This window comes from Chamaea fasciata, unplaced genomic scaffold (genome assembly GCF_029207755.1).
Source record: "Chamaea fasciata isolate MVZ Bird 193981 ecotype frontalis unplaced genomic scaffold, bChaFas1.0.hap1 SCAF_40, whole genome shotgun sequence".
Lineage (NCBI taxonomy): Eukaryota > Metazoa > Chordata > Aves > Passeriformes > Sylviidae > Chamaea > Chamaea fasciata.
In genome coordinates, this window is record NW_027094125.1 from 955282 (window position 1) to 974834 (window position 19553).

The 19553-nt window shown below is 52.7% G+C and overlaps 1 protein-coding gene across 1 annotated transcript in view; it reads left to right on the forward strand.

Annotated features, from left to right (window-relative positions):
* The window catches only part of LOC136303667 (zinc finger protein 420-like), a 73580-nt gene extending 54257 nt beyond the window's left edge, over positions 1–19323 (forward strand). The window contains exon 5 of the mRNA XM_066207258.1: positions 18189–19323. Within this exon, the coding sequence (XP_066063355.1) occupies positions 18189–18955 (767 nt within the window). The 3' untranslated portion in view covers positions 18956–19323. The remainder of the gene's footprint in view (positions 1–18188) is intronic.
* Positions 19324–19553: the final 230 nt, after the last annotated feature.

Below are 19553 nucleotides of genomic sequence, written 5' to 3' on the forward strand. Positions count from 1 at the left end.
CTCAGGGAAGCCAGGGGCCACTTGGACAGTGCCAGGGCACGTGGAACTCAGTGTCCACTGTGACACAGCACAGCCCCATGGAACTCAGCAGACCACTGTGACAACATGGAATCTCACGGATGCAAGGCTCTGCTTGGGCAAAGTGGGGCCCCCTCAGACACAAAGGGATGTGTGTCTGTGATGTCAACCCTGTGCCTCCCTCACCTGGCTGTGGTGTCCTTGTTTATTTGCCCACCTGATTTATTTGCCCACCTGAACCCCCCTCCATCTCTTCCCCATCCCTGGATCTGGCCCTGTCAGTTCTGTACTTGGTGGTGCCTCCAGCACCATCTACAGCCTGAGGAATAAGGAACTCATGGATTCCATGAGGAAACTGCTGACTGGATTTGAGAAGCAATAAATTGCCTCTTTTCTTCTGCAGAACCTTCTGAATGTAACTTATTTCAGTCTCAGCCTATTGGTCCTGTTTTTCCATTTCCGCATTTTCTTAATACATTCTACTGTCACATTTTCCACAAACGAATACTATTACCAACAGGATTTCCACATGAATATCTGCCATTATTCAGTATCTCAATGACTTTCAAAAGCTTTGTTTCCTGTGCATCTGAATAAAATAATGATTTTTTGCAGCCGTGAAGGAAAGAAGCTCCCAGCACAGCCAGAACAGTCAGGGGCAATGGCCCTGGCTCTTTTCCACATCTGCTCTTCCCAGCTCCACACTCCCCTTCCCAGCCCTTCTGTGGGTGCAAGGCTGGGCTGCTGTGGCAGCTTGGTCACTGTCCTGCTGCGTGACCCTGCTGTGACCACAGGCAGGGACAGGCCATGGGCACTGCTGGGACACAGCCAGGCTCCAGCACAGCAGCTCCATCAGCAAAGGGCATCTCCTGAGGGCAGGGCAGGAAGGCTTTGCTCTCCTCCAGAGCTGCTGTCAGGAAGATGCTCCAGGAATGCCCTGGCCAAGCAAAGCCCAGTGCCTGGGACACAGGGGGAGTGTGCAGGGCGGGCACACAGCAGTGTCCTGGCACAGCCAGAGCTCCTGGCATGCAACTGAGGGAGCAGCAGAGCAGGGCCTGGGCTGTGTCTCTGGGGACAGCCTGGGAAGGTGCCCCAGGGCAATTGTCCCACAGCAGCCCCTGCAACCACTGTTGGCAGCACTGGCCTCTGCCCTCACCTGCAGGAGCTTGTTTGTCCCTGCATGGAGGGACACCAAGGGTCCAGGCCAGCAGTGCCTGTTTGCTCTGTGCTGAGGAGACTTCAGCAGTGCATCCTGTGTGTGGGGAGATGAACCCCAGGGAGCACAAACACCATCATTAGCACTCAGGGCTGGCACAATTCCAGTGGCACAAACAGTGCCTCGAGGCCACTTCACTCCAGAGGAATGTCCTCTGGTGTGTTGGTTTAGCACGGGTGGTAAAAAACCGATTAGTGACTGACTTTCAAGATGGAAGGCCGGATTGGCCAGTTAAATATAGATATACACCTCTGAGTCACACAAGCTTAAAATCACCCCGGGGACTTCCTTTTCCCTTCCAGCCCCAGAAGGAAGAGGTAAGAAGACAGCCCAGCTCTCTCCCTGCAGTGGGGCCCGGGCTTTTCACCTGGCCCAGTGACTCCCGGGCCGCGGGACGGGATGACCATATGCCCCATCCCATCGGTTTTTTAGCAGTTGTAAAACACCCTTCTGCTCCCCTATAGCAGGGAAGCTGGCCCGAGAAACCACACAACCCCAGTATTGAAAGATGAAAGGTGGCCACCAGAGGCCAAGGTCAGCCAGACCTGTTCATCTTGGCAGCTTTTGTCTGGGAGAAATCCTTGGATAGATGAAAATTTGGAGGCCAAATTCCAATTTTGGCCATGGGCACCTGGAGGAGAAGGATGGTTCTTTTCCATAGGAAGAAAAGCACAGCCCCAGTGTTTCAATGCAGCTGAGAGCTGGCCCTCAGGAAGCCAAGGGAAGCTAGACTTGGCGGTACTGGTGACTTTTGTCTGGGAACAATCCTTGGATGAATGGAATTTGGGAGGTGGAATCCCAAGTTTTGCGATGGGTGCCCAGTCAAGGATATGAAAGAAAAGCACAAGGTCCAAGTGTTTTGGAAGGAGATGAGAGGTGGCCACAGTAAGTGAGGGCAGCCAGACCTGTCTCTCCTGGCAGTTTCTGTCTTGGAACAATCTCTAGATATATGGAATTTGGGAGATGGATTCTCAATATTGGCCATGGGCACTTGGACATGAAAGATGTTTCATTCCATAGGAAGAAAAGCACAGAGCCCCAGTGTTTTGAAGGCAGATCAGACGTGGTCCCCAGGAGGCCAAGGCCAACAAGACTTGTCTGTCCTTGCAGCTCTTCCCCGGGAGCAATCCTTGGATAGAATCTGGGAGGTAAAATCCCAATTTTGACCATCGGCTCATGGACAAGAAGGACAGTCTTTTTCCACAGGAAGAAAAGCACAGAGCCCCAGTGTTTTGGTGATAGATCACCAGAGGTGATCTGGTGGCCAGACGTGGCCTCCAGGAGGCCAAGCCAGACAGACTTTTCTCTCCTGGCAGCTTTTGGCTGGAAGCAGTCCTTGGATATACAGAATTTTGGAGGCCAAATGCCAATTTTGGCCATGGGTCCCTGGAGAAGGACAGTTCTTTTCCATTGATAGGAAAGCATGGAGCCCCAGAGCTCCAGGGGCAGATGGGAAGCGGCCCTCGCCATGCCAAGGTCAGCTGGAGCTCTCAGGCAGCCCCTGGGAGGCCAAGTCAGCCAGAGCTGTTCCATGTTCCCTTGGTTCCAAGGGGGCCTGCAGTGTCACAAACGTGTCCTTGGTTCCTCAGTGTCACAAAGGTGTCCTTGGGTCCACAGCGCCCAGCAGTGTCACAAGGGACTCCATGATTCCAAGGGGACCTGGAGAAGCACAATGGTCTCCCTGGATCCACGGGGCCTCTCAGGATCACACTGGCCCCTTGGTTCCATGGGGCCCAGCAGTGCCCCCATGATCCCCTTGGATCAAATTCCAAACTTACAGGGCTCCCAAGAAAAGCTGTAGCAAAAGGAAGACCACTTCTTCACTATAAAATACATAGAGAACGGAACAGAACCAACACCACCATGGTTGTAACGTCGTGTTATTTAGGAATGGAGCTAGAGCCTAGACCCAATAAGCCTCTCCAGAGGAAAAGTCACTCAGGCAAAGCAGTCAAGCTCAAACATCCACACACACCACACGGCTAGCTCAGCAAGGAGAGGCAGAAGGCCCTTGCACTAGATCACTTCCAGCCAGGTTTATTTCCAGGAGCCAAAGGGAAATCCAGGGCAAAAGCAGTGAACATGTGCCGGTCTCAGGCTTAAGTATGAGGTTCAGCAGCCAAAGACCTTGAGGCATGGAGGTGGAGCAAAGGGCAGGAAAGGTCAGTGTCCCATAGGGAAAATGGGGCCAGTCACTGGGGTCCCACAACCCATGGAGACACGGAGGAATGGAGAAACCAAAGGGCCAGGGGCATTAGGGAGGGGAGAAACTGGGGCAAACCATCATCTACAGAGCACCACTGGCAAGTCCCCTCTCTCAGGCTGGGCAGGTAACTATGGTCTCTACTGCCAAGGCCAGACTCTGGGTAAGATGTCGAGGGTCTGCAGGGACTCCACACATGATAACAGAAGGTTCCCACCTAGAAGCACAAATGATCATGGCATTCTCCATCCCTGAGCCACCCCCAGGACAGATTTGAGGAATAAGCCTTGTGAGAGCCCACCAGGAGCAGAGGATTCTTCCTCTCCCAAGCAGCAGAGGAGCAGAGAAGCAAGTCAGCAAGCCCTAGTCACCATGCCAAGGAGAAAACAAACAAGAGAAAAGCAAAACGCCAAAACCACAGGGCAAAAGGATCTCAAATCACATGCACTGTGCCACATGGCTGCTGAGCCAATCACCCCAACCAGAATGAAGAGCAGCCCCTGGCCCCCAACCCCTGCAGGATCCCGGGCTGCCCCTCCACCCATCGGGATATTCCCAGAGCCAGGAGAGGGGAGGCAGTGACTATTCCAGACACAAAACAAAAACCAACTCAAAATGGTGATGGCAAATGAACCATCCCCAAGACAGTTCCATGAGGCTGCACTGAGTCACAAGGGGCACTGGGTTATACAAGAGCTGGCAATGTCCAAGGGACACCTGTGTCTGAGGAGGCCCCACTTTGCCCAAGCAGAGCCTCGCATCCGTGAGATTCCATGTTGTCACAGTGGTCTGCTGAGTTCCATGGGGCTGTGCTGTGTCACAGTGGACACTGAGTTCCACGTGCCCTGGCACTGTCCAAGTGGCCCCTGGCTTCCATGAGGCCCCGCTGTGTTTGCAGCTGACACTTGGCTCCCCAAGATGTCATTGTGTCACAGTGGTCTCCTGGGTGCCAGGAGGCCCTGCTGCGTTGATGCCTTACAGAACCTAGAAATAAAGTATCACCCTTTGGAGACAATATTATAGAGGAGGTAATAGAAAGGCTGATCTTTATTGGAGGCCTCCAAGGGGCAGATATGGAAAATGGCCACAAAATGCCCATCCGCCCACAGGGTTAATGCAGCTTTATAAATTTAGCAGATCAGCATATTTGACAAAAATCACCAATTAGGAGCACAGATGGTGAGGCATGACAAAGGTCCTTGGCAAGAGTCACTCTATCCCTGACTGGATGCTTCAGGCACACTAGGGAAGCAAAGCAACTACCAAACCAAACCAAATCCAGGCAATCAAACCAGAAACGAACTGAGAACTGTCCCTGTGTGTGTGTGACAAGAGGAGAGTGAGGGCACGGATAAAAGGAACACGGCCTAAAAACTGAACAGAGCTCAAACTGAACAGGACTTAACTTCTACCTTAACCTTAACTTACACCTTAAACTTAATTGACCAAAAGAACAGCACTGGGTTGGCAGCCACTTTGGGGCTGGAGCAGAGGCTGCAGAGGCTGGGGCTGGGGCAGTGACCACCCCACCTACACAGAACTTGCCCTGACCCCCAAACACACCCTGCAGATGTCTGGGGCCATTCATCATTTCTCTGCTCTCCAGCACTGAGGCAATGGACTCTGGCTGCAGCTCTGAGCTCATGCCCAAGGCACCCACCCCTGGCAATGGGACTGCATGGAGCTGCTCTCAGGAACCCCCCCAAAACTGTCTCAGAAATGTGGGATGCACCAAAGTCCCTTCAGGAATGTGGAATATCCAAAAACTCACTCAGGAATAGGTTCCCCTTCTCCTTGTCATCCCCAACCCTTGGGCTATCTCATTCCAGCCCCCACCCCACCTCCCCAGTCCAATCCCAACCCATTTCACCCCTCCTGGACATCAAGACCAGGCTCTATTTCTCCCATCCCACTCCTCCCAATCCCCATCCCACCCCACACCATGCCCACCTCACCCCTCCTGATTTGCATCCCACTTCATCCAAACCCTTGCAATCCCATTCCATCCCGTGGAATCAAGTAATTTTGGGGTGGGACTGAGGAGTTTTCAGTTGCATTGAATGGTTTTGAGGTGACAGATAAATCCCTCTTGCCTTTTGAGTGCCAAACAATGGAGACAAGTACACCAAATGCCCCCCAAACCCCCCATATCCTCCCAAGTATCTCTCTGAATCCAAGATTCCCCCAAAACATAAGTAAAAAGTGGGGCTTTAGATGCCTTTGTCGAGTTTGTTGGTTTTTACTCCACTTTTGTGTGTTTTAAAGGAATGGAGATGAATCGAAAGGTAATTAGAGGCAAAACATAAGGACCTCCAACTACTTCCCACTGTGGATACTGGGGATTGTGGATCACCAAGGCTCTTTTCAATGTGGGTCCTCTAATGGGGGATGAAGTTGGAGCAGTGCACAAAGCTGTTCCCACAGTCGGGGCACTCGCAGGGCGCCCCTTGCCAGTGGCTCTGTTGGTGGTGTCTCAAGGATGAGCTCCAGGAGAAACTCTTCCCACACTGGGACACTCGTAGGGCCTCTCCCCAGTGTGGATGTGCCAGTGGGTGATGAGGTTGGAGTTTTGCTTGAATCCCTTCCCGCAGTTGGGACAGTGGAAGGGCCTCTCCTCTCTGTGAAACCGCTGGTGCAGGAGGAGCCTGGAGCTGGTCTGAAACCTCTTCCCACACTCAGAACACTCCTAGGGCCTCTCCCCAGTGTGGATCCTCTGGTGGTAAGTGAGGTGGGAGTTGAGGGTAAAGGTCCTGCCACATTCCCCACACTTGTAGGGCCTCTCCCCGGTGTGGGTCCTCTTGTGGACAGTCAGACTGAAACTCCGGCTGAAGCTCTTCCCACATTCCAAGCACTCCTAAGGCCTCTCCCCAGTGTGGGTCCTGTGGTGGCGGATCAGGTCGGAGCTGTCTCTGAAGCTCTTCCCACATTCCCCACACTTGTAGGGCTGTTCCCCAGTGTGGATCTTCTGGTGGAGGGTCAGATGGGAGTTTTTGCTAAAGCTCTTCCCACACTCAGAACACTTGTAGGGTCCCTCCCTGTCACGGACCACCAGGTCTGAGCTCTGGCTTGATCTCTGGCTGACTTCCCGGCACAGAGTGGGTCTTTCCTCCTCAGAGCACCCTGGGATGCGTCTGGAGCCCCTCCTCGTGCGGGATCTCCAGGACTTTTCCTCCCTGTTGGATTCCTGTGATGTGGCGCTGCTCAAAACAGCCTCTTCCATGAGGTTCTGCTGTGGCGATTTGTCCTCTCTGGTCTCCAACCTCAGCTCAATCTCTGGGGAAGAAAGGACAAGGAGAGGATGGGATTTGCCTCTGTGCCAGAGGGAAAGGGGAAGCAGATCCCCTCAGTTCATCCCCGGCAGGGCGGCGTTGGCAGCAGGGTTGTCCTGCAGCCAGGGGCCATGCTGGGCTGGGAGATGGAGCAGGAGAGAGGGGGAAAGGGGCACTGACTTCCTCCTCACCTGCCTGGCTGTCCCGGGGCATCTTCCTCTTCCTTGCATCCTTCTCCTTCATCTGGCCAAGGTTTGGGAATGGGAAATCCTGGTCTGGGGAAAAACACAGGATGAGTACACTGACTTTGAAGGTCCCTCTGCCTAAGTCCATCTCCAGAGGTGACCGGACATCTGGGGTCTATAAAAACCTCTCAAATTTCCCCCTGTCCCAGCTGCTGGGGGTCAGGCTTGTACTGGGGTTCCCCATCTACTTTGTCCCTGCACTCCCCAGGTTGCTGCGAGTACCAGAAATCCAGAAAGCTCCACCCTTATCGCTCTACACATGTAGGGATGCTGAGGGTTTAATGGGGTTCCGGGGTCCCTTCTCCCCTTATTCTCTGGGTTGGGGTGCAGGGGGTCCAAGGAGTCCCCCCTGCCCCTCTCCAGGCTGTTGAGGGTCCCACAAATCATGGTGCTGCCCCCTCTCTGGGCTCCCCACTTTGGGCTCCTGGGGGACACAGGGCTCTGCTCCTCCAGGCTGCCTCTGCCAGCAGCTGCCACTGGGACCCCCCAATGTCCCCCCCAAGGGGCATTTTCCACTCAGCTTTGGAGGTTTCATTCTCCAAACATCTGCCCTCCAAAAGGAACCCAACCCAGGGACCACCCAGGATATGCAGCCCGAGTTCCCCCTCCCTGGTCACCTGTGGGATGGGGGGTGATGATCCCAGGGGTGGGGGGCTTTATATTCAGGGAGTGCTCAATCTCCTCCTTCCTTCTCCTTTTCTTGATCCTCCTTTGTCCCTCCTCTTGCTCCCACTCCTCCTCTTGCATCACTGCTTCTCCTCCTCCCTAATCCACACTCCTCATGTACTTCCATCCCTTCTCATTCTCCTCCTTCATCCCCCCCTCTTCCATCCCTCTACCTCCTCCTCCCCCAGGAGCAGGCACACCCTGGGTGCCCCGTTCCCAAAGCCCTGGCAGCCCACGGGAGGAGCGGGGATGGAGCCGGGACAGGTCGGGATGGGCAGCGCGGGGCTCTTGGCTGCTCCCACCCGCTGGGGCCGGGGGGAACCCGGCCCGGGGAAAAGGAGAGGGAAACTGGGAAAACTGGGCGCTGCACATCCAAACTGGGCCTTGCTGGGGACCCTGGCTGGCCACTTCCAGCCCTTGGGGCTCCCCTCTGGAGCCTGGAGATCCGAGAGGGGGGGACACAGAGAGGGCTGGGGGATCCCAGGAGCGGCATCACTCGGAGGGATTGGGCCGTACTGGGGTACTGGGGTTGAATGCCTATGGGTAAGAATTAAGGGGAAAGCCAACAAGGCTGACATCCTACTGGGAGTTTGTTATCGTCCGCCCAACCAGGAGGAAGAAGTGGACAACTTACTCTTTAAGCAGCTGGAGAATGTTTCAGGATCATCAGCCCTTATTCTTGTAGGTGACTTCAACCTGCCAGACATCTGCTGGGAACTTAATACAGCAGCAAAGAGGCGGTCTAGGAAGTTTTTAGAGTGTGTGGAGAGCAACTTTTTGCTGCAGCTGGTGAGTGAGCCCACCAGGGGAGGGACTATGTTAGATCTGTTGGTTGCAGAGATGGGCTGGTGGGAGATGTGGTGGTTGGAGGCTGCTTGAGGCACAGTGATCATGAAATTATAGAATTCTCAATATTTGGCAAAACCAGGAGGAACATCAATGAGATTTTTACATTGGACTGCCAGAGGGAAGAATTTGGCCTCTTTAGGAGACTTATTCAGAGAGTTCCTTGGGAAGCAGCCCTTAAAAACAAAGGAGCCCAGGAAAGCTGGGCATTCTTCAAAACAGAATTTTTGAGGGCACGGGGACAGACTGTCCCTGTGTGCCGAAAGAGAAGTCGACGAGGCAAATGTCCAGCCTGGGTAGGCAAGGAGGTTTTGGAGGAACTTAGGAATAAAAAGAGGATATATCATCTTTGCAAGGAGGGTCAGGTCTCTCAGGAAGTATTTAAGGGGGCTGCTAGAGCATGTAGGAAAAAAATCAGGGAGGCCAAAGTTCAGTTTGAATTTAAAATGGCAACTTCTGAAAAGGCTGACAAAAAAATGGTCCAGAACAGAATGGTCCCCCCATTATCCAAGAGGAAGCAGTCAGAGAACTGCTGAGCCACTTGGATGTTCATAGATCTATGGGCCCAGATGGGATCTACCCCAGGGCGATGAGGGAGCTGGCAGATGAGCTTGCGAAGCCCTTCTCCATCATTTACAATCAGTCCTGGCTCACTGGTGAGGTTCCAGATGACTGGAAGCTGGCCAATGTGACACCCATTCACAAAAATGGTAGGAAGGAGGGTCCTGGTTATTATAGGCCAGTTAGCCTGACTAGCAAGGTAATGGAACTGTTTATACTGAGTGTCATCACACAGAATTTACAGGATGGCCAGGGTATCAGACCCAGCCAGCATGGGTTTAGGAGAGGTAGGTCATGTTTGACCAACCTGGTCTCCTTTTTTGATCAAGTGACCTGCCTGGTGGATGCAGGAAAGGCTGTGGATGTTGTGTACCTGGACTTCAGCAAGGCCTTTGACACTGCCTCCCATAGCACACTCCTGAAAAAGCTGGCAGCCCGGGGCTTGGACAGGAGCCCCGGATTAGGAACCGGCTGCATGTCCGGGCCCAGCGAGTGGTGGGGAATGGTGCTGCATCCAGCTGGCAGCCAGGCACCAGTGGTGTTCCTCAGGGGTCTGTGCGGGGGCCAGCTCTGGTCAATATTTTTATTGGTGACATGGATGAGGGTATTGAGTCTTTCATTAGTAAATTTGCAGATGACACTAAGCTGGTAGTGTGTGTCAATCTGTTGGAAGGTAGGAGGGCTCTGCAGAGAGACCTGGAATGGTTGGATGGATGGGCAGAGTCCAGTAGGATGAAGTTTAATAAGTCCGAGTGCTGAGTCCTGCATTTTGGCCACAATAACCCCTGAAATGTTATAGGCTGGGGATGGTGTGGCTGGACAGTGCCCAGGCAGAAAGGGACCTGGGGGGACTGGTGACAGCAGCTGGACATGAGACAGCAGTGTGCCCACATGGCCAGGAAGGCCAGTGACACCTGGCCTGGATCAGGAATGGTGTGGCCAGCAGGAGTAGGCAGGTCATTCTTCCCCTGTACTTGGCACTGGTGAGGCCACACCTCGATTGCTGTGTCCAGTTCTGGGCCCTCAGTTTAGGATGGACATTGAGATGCTCAAACACATCCAGAGGAGACAACGAGGCTGGTGAGGGGCTTGGAACACAAGCCCTGTGAGGAATGACTGAGGGAGCTGGGGTTGTTTAGACTGGAGAAAAGGAGACTCAGAGGTGACTTTATCACCCTCTACAATCTCCTGAAAGGTGGCTGTAGTCAGGTGGGGGTTGGTCTCTTTCACCAAGCAGCAAGCAACAGAACAAAAGGACACAGTCTCAAGCTGCACCAAGGGAAATACAGGTTGGATATTAGGAAAAGGTTTTCCATGGAAAGAATAATAAAGTACTGGAATGATCTGCCCAAGGAGGTGGTGGAGTCACATCCCTGGATGCGTTTAAAAAAAGACTGGATGTGGCACTCAGTGCCATAGTCTAGTTGAGTTGTATGGGCATGGATTTGACTCCATGATCTTGGAGGTCTATTCCAACCTAGTCATTCTGTGATTCTGTGAACCACTGACAAAACTGCAGAAGATTCTTAATACTATAGCTTTTCTTTTATTAAATCTTTTATCAGTAGATATGTTGCTCCTAACTACTTTATGCCTTTAGAACCACAGGTATTCATCATTATTTCATTTTAGTATTTATTATGCCTTTTGAACCCCATGTCCAACAGACTAATGCAATTGAAAGTCATTTTCTATCCCAAATAGACCAAAACAATTATTTCTTTATCCCGGTGAGACTAAATCCTGTGTGTCTGGTGTCCCATCTCACTCAACCACTCCAGGTATCTCCACAGGGGATTTCTGACCTGCTTGGCCATGGTGACACCCCCAAGCGTGGCCATTGGGGCCACTGTCCAAAGGTGTTTGGGACTGCTCGGATGTTCTTTAGCAGCAATGTCTGTCTTTTCTCTCTCTGTCTTTATCCTCTCTGTCATTACACTCTCTGTCTTTATTCCCTCTCTTTATTCTCTCCCTTGATGCCTGAAAAAGGCTGGAAATAAATCCCCATAGACTGGTGTCTATAGAGCAGGTATTTGTTTATTGCAGTGCTGGTGGTGAGGGGGATATCTCCACCTATCTCACCCACCTTGTCATGTGCTGTGGTTTATTTACACAGTAATTATTGTTTAATATTGCCGCGTCATTATAACATCATGGTGAGGCGAGGGTCCGGAGTGACGCAGGGTCCCTAGGCAGGTGCAAAGGAGAGCTGCTTTATTCCAAAACCCTGGCCTTTTAAAGCACTTATTATTAGCTACACAGTTTTAAATCATAACAAACATATTTCAACCGACCACCATACCCCACAATGTGAACAGGATATGGTTACATAACTTTTTTTTCTACCTTTAATTCAGTTGAGTCACTTTCCCATGGCCCTCTTCTGCTTGGCCAAAGCAGGAGGCCTGAGCCATGATTTTACAACGCCTTCCCTTTGTAAGGTTGTACCTACACAACACAGCATCAAACACATGCAGTTATGGTGTTCCTTGGTCTTTCTGGATCTAACCGGTCTAAATTCTCCATTTTGTAGCTAACTGGATTTACATTTTCTAATTTCCCATTAGTACATGCTGCTGCTTCCCAGTATAGCTATACTTGTCTATTTTGAAATTATTCACCTGCTGAGTTTCTGTTTATTTAAGAGTTAAGACACTAGTTAACAATACAGTAGCCATTACATTGTATAGAAAGGTATGATTCAGGTTATATAGATATAAAAAGTTATGATTCAGGTTATATTATATATTATATATCTTATAACTCAAACTGTATAAGCGTCTTGTAACTTTGGCCCAAGTTACATAGGCATCATTCTCTTTACTCTGTCTTTATTTGCACCTCCTTTATCCTCTCTATCTTTATTCTCTCTTATTCCCTCTCTCATTATTCTCTCTTTTCTCTCTTTACTCTCTCTTTACTCTCTAGTCCCTTTATTGTCTCTTTCTCTCTCTTTACTATCTTTATTCTCTGTTTACTATCTCTTTATTCTCTCTCTCTCTCTCTTCTCTCTTTATTCTCTTTACTCTCTCTTTATTCTCTCTTTTTGTTCTCTTTACTCTCTCTATTCTCTCTCTTTACCCTTTGTTTTCTCTTTACTCTCTCTTTACTCTCTGGTCTCTCTATTGTCTTTCTCTCTCTTTATTCTCTTTACTGTCTCTTTATTCTCTTTATTCTTTCTCTATTCTCTCTTTACCCTCTCTCTGTTTTCCCTCTCTTTACTCTCTCTCTATTCTCCCTCTCTTTATTCTGTTGCTCTCTCTATATTCTTTCTTTCTTTACTCCTCCGTTTTCTCTCTACTCTCTTTCTCTTTGTTTTCTCTCTCTTCAGCTTTCAACAGAATGCCTTAGAGTGATGCTTCCTGTGCTGATGACGGTCTTTTAAACCCAGCCTTCTCCCTGACCTCTCCACTGTTGTCTCTCTCTCAAGGTTGTTGTCTCTTACCCCCTCCCATGGGCAGGCCAGTGTTCAGCCATCCCCAGGACAGCAGGGCCCCACCCCACGTCCCTGTGACCTGGGAAGACAAAAAGCATCACTCCAAATGTTCCCCCTTTCCTCCTTCTTCCAGGCATTTGGCCCTGGCAGTGGGGTTTGCTGCTGGTTGCTGTAGGAAGAAGGAGACACCACTCTGACATTTTGGGGCCCATGGAACCAAGGAAGCCCCTGTGACACTGTGGGGCCACATGGAGCCAAGGGACCATTGTTACACTGTGGATCCGAGGAGACCATTGTGACACAACAAGGCCTCGTGGAACCAAGGAATCCAAAGGTGCAAAACATTCCTTGTGGGGTTCTGCCCTGGGGAAGGGGAACCTCATTAGTGGCAGCTTGGGCTTGGCACACCCTTGAGGAAGGTACCTGTTTGTAATGGGGAACCTTAGGAGGTTTAGATTGCTTTAAAAAATTAAAAAAACTAAAATAAAACACCTTTTTGCCTGTGTACAGCCAGTTCTCTGAACAAAGCAGATCCCAGGTGACTGAGCAGAGACAGGAGGGGGTTGGGGAATGTGGAGCAAGGTTCTCCACACTGGCTCAGACATCAAGGCACAGCTTCTCTGAGCAGGCCAGACCTGCTTAGGAGAGTCCCTGGATCAATACCAGTCAGTGAATGTTGCAATCACCTCTTCTCTAAAGAGAAAAATACACCCTTTAAAATAAGAATGTGTCTTTCTTAGAAGCTCTTTGAAATATTCCTCCATAACTGCAGTAGGAAAGCTCCCTAATGAACCGCACTACAACAGAGAGATCAGGGCAGAGCCATGGTGTGTCAGGACTTGTTTGATCTTAATGAGCCCCATGGTGCATTTGCTGCTGAGCCCTCATGGCCTGAGAGGAGATGGCACAAACCTTTCCAGGAGTCAAAGTCATGGCACAAACCCAGAGTGATTCGAGGAATTAATGAGTTCCACTGAGGTCCATCCCCAACACAGGCTCCTCATGGAGTCCTTGAAGGAGAAAATTGGAGGCCAGGATTGCACAAAAACCTCTCAGAGACTCAGTGTGGAAAGGAAAATCCAAAGTGCCTTAAACACCTTGAGTATCTCAAAGCATTAATGAGCCCCCTGAATGTTGTTACTGAGTAAGAATCTCAGGGGAGTAATTACAGCAGATAATTGGAGGCCATGAATGCACAAACCTCTCAGAGACTCCAAGGCAGAAGCAAAACCCAAAGTCCTTTGAAAAACCTGCAGGCCCTTAGAAGCCCCACCAGGGCCATTCCTGACCAAGGCTCCCCAGGGACTCCTTCCAGCAGATCTTTGAGGCCATTGGGATGGGAGGGGGATGCTGAGGGCAGGACAAGGGGCTGACAGTGCCCAGCCTTGCTGAGGCTGTGCCAGGAGGCCCCAGGGCCTCAGGACAAGGTGTCTGCTCACAGCCCTTGGTGGCACAGAGGCTGCTGTGCCCCAGGACGCCCAGACTTGGCTTCTCTTTGTCCCCACCTGTCATCACTGCCTGCACTTCTCTGCTCTGGCTGGGGCCTGGGGACACTTTCTCGGTCATGCCCCTCAGCAGGACCCATTAAAACTTCAAGAAACTTTGGAGTTGCATTCTGACTGGGAGCTCTGGAGAGGTTTCTTCAGCTCCCTCTCAGGGACTGATGTTGAGAGCCTCAGTACAAACCCCAAGAGGGTCATGAAAGTCCTTGTGCTGTGTCTGTGCTGCTGAGCTGGGCCGGGCTCCTGGCACAGAGGCAGCTCCTGGCAAGGGCAGCGCTGCAGAGAGACAGCTCTGCCCAGGAGCAGCTCCTGTGCACAGCCCAGCAGGGCTGGGGCACTGCCTGCAGCCACCCCGGGCACAGCACACAGGCACTGAGGGGCTCAACTCAGCCTGGGCTGGCAGCACGGAGCAGAGCTCACTGAGGGCTCACTAGAGGAGAAATCCTCACAGTGTCGGGAACAGTCACTCTCTGGCTGGGGGAAGAGAAGCTGCAGCTCCTGCAGGGATCTCCTGAAGCTGGCACATCCCACAGCTCTGAGGCCCTTCCAGGAGGACTCTCAGAGTCGCTGCAGGGCAGGGATGTGGCCCTAGGGCAGGGCTGGGTGTCCCTGCTGCACCACCCGAGGCACAGCACAGGGCAGCTCCCTGCTGCCGGGCTCTGCTGCAGGGCTGAGCAGCCGGGGCTGCAGCCAGGGGTGCCCAGGGCTGTCGTGCAGAGCAGGGTCCTGCAGCCCAGGGCTCTGTGCTGGGCCACAGAAAGCTTTGCTGTCCCTCCAAAGTCACTCTCAGAACTCTCAAGAGGCTCCTTGTGTTCCTTGTTCCTCCAGGGCTCAGTGGGATGAGATCAGGGTCCCACTGCAGCCTACAAGAGACTCAGGTTTTGCTTGTTGGTGGCCAGCGCCCATCAGATGGCGAATGGTCTGTGCTGAACCTTCCTGGGGCTCTACAGCTTGTGCCAGGGCTGATGGCAGGGGAATGTTTGTCTGGAGGGATTTGAGAGCTGCCAGGAAAGCACAGGGGTCCTGCAGGGACAGTGTGTGCCAGGGATCAGCAGGGAGTGGAGCTCACTGGGCACAGTCCCTCTCCTTGTGATGCCACAGGTGCCAGAGCACATCACAGCACCGCTCCTTGTGATGTCACGGGCACCAGGGCTACCTGACAACCCTGCTCCTTGTGACATCAAAGGAACCAGAGAACATCACAGCCCATCTTCTTGGGATGGCACAGGCATCAGAGCACATCACTGTGGAAAATCAGACAGCTACAGAAGCTGAGCTGGGTGGCACCGGCAGACCCTTTGGCCCTGGTACAGTGAAAGCCGTGGGAGAGATAAACTCAAGGCAAGAACAAAAGTGAAGACACCATGTCTGATCACGCTGACCGCTCTGACGAGAGAGAAAGTAACAAGGCCATTGCTAGTGCAAGAATGTAAGAAGGACTTGATAATAGAAAAGATTGTGTTACTGAAGGAACAAGGGCAAAAGGGTCTGAGTGGAAAATTTTGTACAGACCGTAGAGACCTATGAATACTGGTGAACTTGTGTACTAAACTGGCTTTGCTTTGCTGACGTAGCGGAGCCCGTGTCTCTCATTTCCTGCACATCACAGCCAGCCCCGCACCTTGAGACATCACAGGCACCAGAGTAAATCCCAGCCCTGCTCCTTGTGATGTCAGAAGTACCAGAGTAAATCCCAGCCCTGCTCCTTGTGATGTCACAGGTACCAGAGTAAATCCCAGCCCTGCTCCTTGTGATGTCACAGGTACCAGAGCACATCACAGCCAGGCCCCACTCTTTGTCTTATCACAGGCACCAGAGTACCTGACAGCCCTGCTCCTTGCAATGTCATAGGCAGCAGTGAACATCACAGCCAATCCCTCTCCTTGTGATATCACAGGCACCAGAGCACATCAGAGCCCTGGTCACTGTGATGTCACAGGCACCAGAGAACATGACAGCTTTGTTCCTTGTGATTTCATGGACACCATAGTAAATCACTGCCCCACTCCTTGCAAAGTCACAGGTGCCTGTGACATCTCAAGGAGCAGGACTGGCTGGGAGGTGTTCTGTTCTGGCTGTGAAATCACAACGTGCAGAGGTTCCAAAGGAAAAAAACACTCTCCCCCAGTTCCCTCACTACCAGTTCCTCCCAGCTACTTCCAGCATGATCCCGTTTGCTCACAACCATTCCTAGTCAGCCTCAGTGTAGTCACTCACTGCCAGTATGATCCAAGTCACCTCCAGCATGATCCCAGTTCCTCCCAGGATAAGCCCAGTTGCTTCCAATCAGCCCCAGCACACACCCAGTCACTCCCAGTTCCTCCCAGTTGCTCCTAGCATGATCCCAGTTGCTCACAGCTGCTCCTGGTCACACTCAGCATGATCCCAGTCAATCCCAGTATATCCCATTTGCCCACAGCATCGTCTTAATTGGCCCTGCAGGCTCCTACTCATTCCCAGTATGATGCCAGTATGATCCCAGTCTCCCTCGGTGTGATTGCAGTCTCCCCCACCATGGGCTAAGCTCCTCCCAGCACGATCCCCGTATAACCCAGTCACTCCCAGTGATACCACTCCTGGGATCCCCCAGCCCTCTCTGTGTTCCCCCCTCCCGGGAGGAGCCCCAAGGGCTGGAAGTGCCCAGCCAGGGTCCCCAGCAAGGCCCAGCGTGGATGTGCAGCGCCCAGTTTTCCCAGTTTCCCTCTCCTTTTCCCCGGGCTGGGTTCCCCCCGGCCCCAGCGGGTGGGAGCAGCCGAGAGCCCCGCGCTGCCCATCCCGACCTGTCCCGGCTCCATCCCCGCTCCTCCCGCGGCCGCCAGGGCTTCGGGAACGGGGCACCGGGGTGTGCCTGCTCCTGGCGGAGGAGGAGGGCTGGGAGAGGAGAGATGGAGAAGGAGAGCAAGAAGGGATGGAAGTACGGGAAGGAGGTGGGGTTAGGGAGGAGGAGGAGGAAGGATGGAAGGGGAGGAGCCGGAGAAGGAAGAGGAGGAGGGACAAAGGAGGGTCAAGAAAAGGAGAAGGACCACGAGGTCGAGCGCTCTCTGAATTCACAGCCCTCGGCCCGTGGCATCATCACGCCCCATCCCACAGGTGACCGGGGAGGGGGAGCTCGGCCCAGATATCCTGGGTGGTCCCTGGGTTGGGTTTTTTCGGAGGGGATATTTTGAGAATGAAAAACTCCAAAGTTGAGCAGAAAATGCCTTTTGAGGGGACACTGGGGGGTCCCAGTGTTGGCTGCCGTCAGAGGCAGCCTGGAGGAGCAGAGCCCTGTGTCCCCCAGGAGCCCAAAGTGGGGAGCCCAGAGAGGGGGGAGCGCCGCCATTGGCGGGACCCTCAACAGCCTGGAGAGGGGCAGGGGGGACTCCTTGGACCCCCTGAACCCCAAAGCAGAGAACTGCGGGAGAATGGACTCTGGGACCCCAAAACCCCCCAGCATCCCTGAACGGGGAGACATGAGAGGGGGGAGTTTTTTGGATTTCTGGGGAGGGTGGGAACCAAGTAGACGAGGGACCTCTAATACAAGCCTGACTCCCAGCAGCTGGGACAGGGGGTAACCCCCGAACACCAAAGGGGAGAGGCCAGAGACAGAGAATTCCTGGGAGGCATTTTCAGGACTGAAACTTGGTGTTTGGGAGGTTTTTATGGACCCCAGATGTCTGGTCACTTCCGGAGATGGACTTGGGCAGAGGGACCTTCAAAGTCAATGTACTCATCCTGTGTTTTTCCCCTAATCAGGATTTCCCATTCCCAAACCTTGGCCAGAAGAAGGCTGTGAAGAAGAGGAAGATGCCCTGGGAGCCCCAGGCAGGTGAGGAAGTCAGTGCTCCTTTCCCCCTCTCTCCTGCTCCATCTCCCAGCCCAGCATGGCCCCAGCGACAGGACAACCCCGCACCGACGCCGTCCTGCTCAGGACAAACTGAGGGGATCTCTGTCCCCGTCCTTCTGGCACAGAGGCAAATCCCATCCTCTCCTTTTCCTTCCTCCTCCAGACAAGGAGCTGAGGATGGAGACCAGGGAGGACAAATCGCCTCAGCAGAACCTCATGGAAGAGGCTGTTTTGAGCAGCTCCACAGCACAGGAATCCAATGGGGAGGAAAAGCCCCAGAGATCCCACATGAAGAGGGGCTCCAAACCCATCCCAGGGTGCTCTGAGGAGGAAAGACCAAACCTGTGCTGGAAAGGCAGCTGGAGATCCAGCCGGATCTCTCAGCTTGTCCATGAGCAGCCTCATGATGGGGAGAAGCCCCACAAGTGCTTGGAGTGTGGGAAGAGCTTCAGGCGAAGCTTCCACCTGATCCGCCACCAGATGATCCACACTGGGGAGAGGCCCTGCGAGTGTCCTGAGTGTGGGAAGAGCTTCAGAGACAGCTCCCACCTGATCCGCCACCAGATGATCCACACTGGGGAATGGCCCTATGAGTGCTTGGAATGTGGGAAGGGCTTCAGTGAGAGCTCGAACCTGATCGTCCACCAGATGATCCACTCTGGTGAGAAGCCCTTCGAGTGTGGGGAATGTGGGAAGAGCTTCATCCAGAGATCCAATCTTATTGTCCACCAGAGAATCCACACTGGGGAGAGGCCCTTTGAGTGTGGGGAATGTGGTAAGAGCTACATCCAGAGCTCCAACCTGATCAGCCACCAGAGGACCCACACTGGGGAGAGGCCTTATGAGTGCTTGGAATGTAGGAAGAGCTTCAGCCGGATCTCCCACCTGTCCTCCCACAAGAAGATTCACACTGGGGAAAGGCCCTACGAATGTCCCAAGTGTGGGAAGAGGTTTCACACCAGCTCAGACCTCTTCATACATGAGCGGATTCACATGGATGAGAGGCCATTCCGCTGTCCCGAGTGTGGGAAGGGATTCAAGCACAACTCCACCCTCATCACCCACCAGCGCATCCACACTGGGGAGAGGCCCTACGAGTGTCCCCAGTGTGGGATGAGCTTCTCCTGGAGCTCATCCTTGAGACACCACCAACAGAGCCACTGGTAAGGGAACCCCTGTGAGTGCCCCGACTGTGGGAACAGCTTTGTGCACTGCTCCAACTTCATCCCCCATTAGAGGACCTACATTGGGCAGAGCCCTGGTGACCCACATTCCCAGTGGAATTCCCACCTGGCAGGTGGTCTCCACACTCCTCTGGATTCCCATGGGCACCTGGATGAACACAAGGGCAGGAGCATCCATCAGTAGTCAAATCGACATTGGAAATTCACTGGGAAGATCTGATTTTCTAATTTTATACCCTAAAAACCTTGACTGCTCTGTCCAATTGTTTCTTCTTGTGGCATCAAGCAGTACTGGATGATCTTGATGATCTTTTCCTACCTGAATAATTTCCATCTTTATCACATCGAAACACCCAGAACCGGGGTAAAAATAAAGAAATTTAGTAAAGGGATCTAAAGCAGCACTGTTTTACCAGGATTTGGGGGTGTATTTGGGGTTGGTTCACTGGATTTTTTGGGATTTGTGGGGGTTGCCCAGGCTGGGCGGACAGGGCCACAATTTCATACGTGTGTGCGCAGAATGTGTCCACCTGAGCCCAGCTGTTCTCCAGGAATTCTGGTTGTCTGTCCCAGTCCCTGGC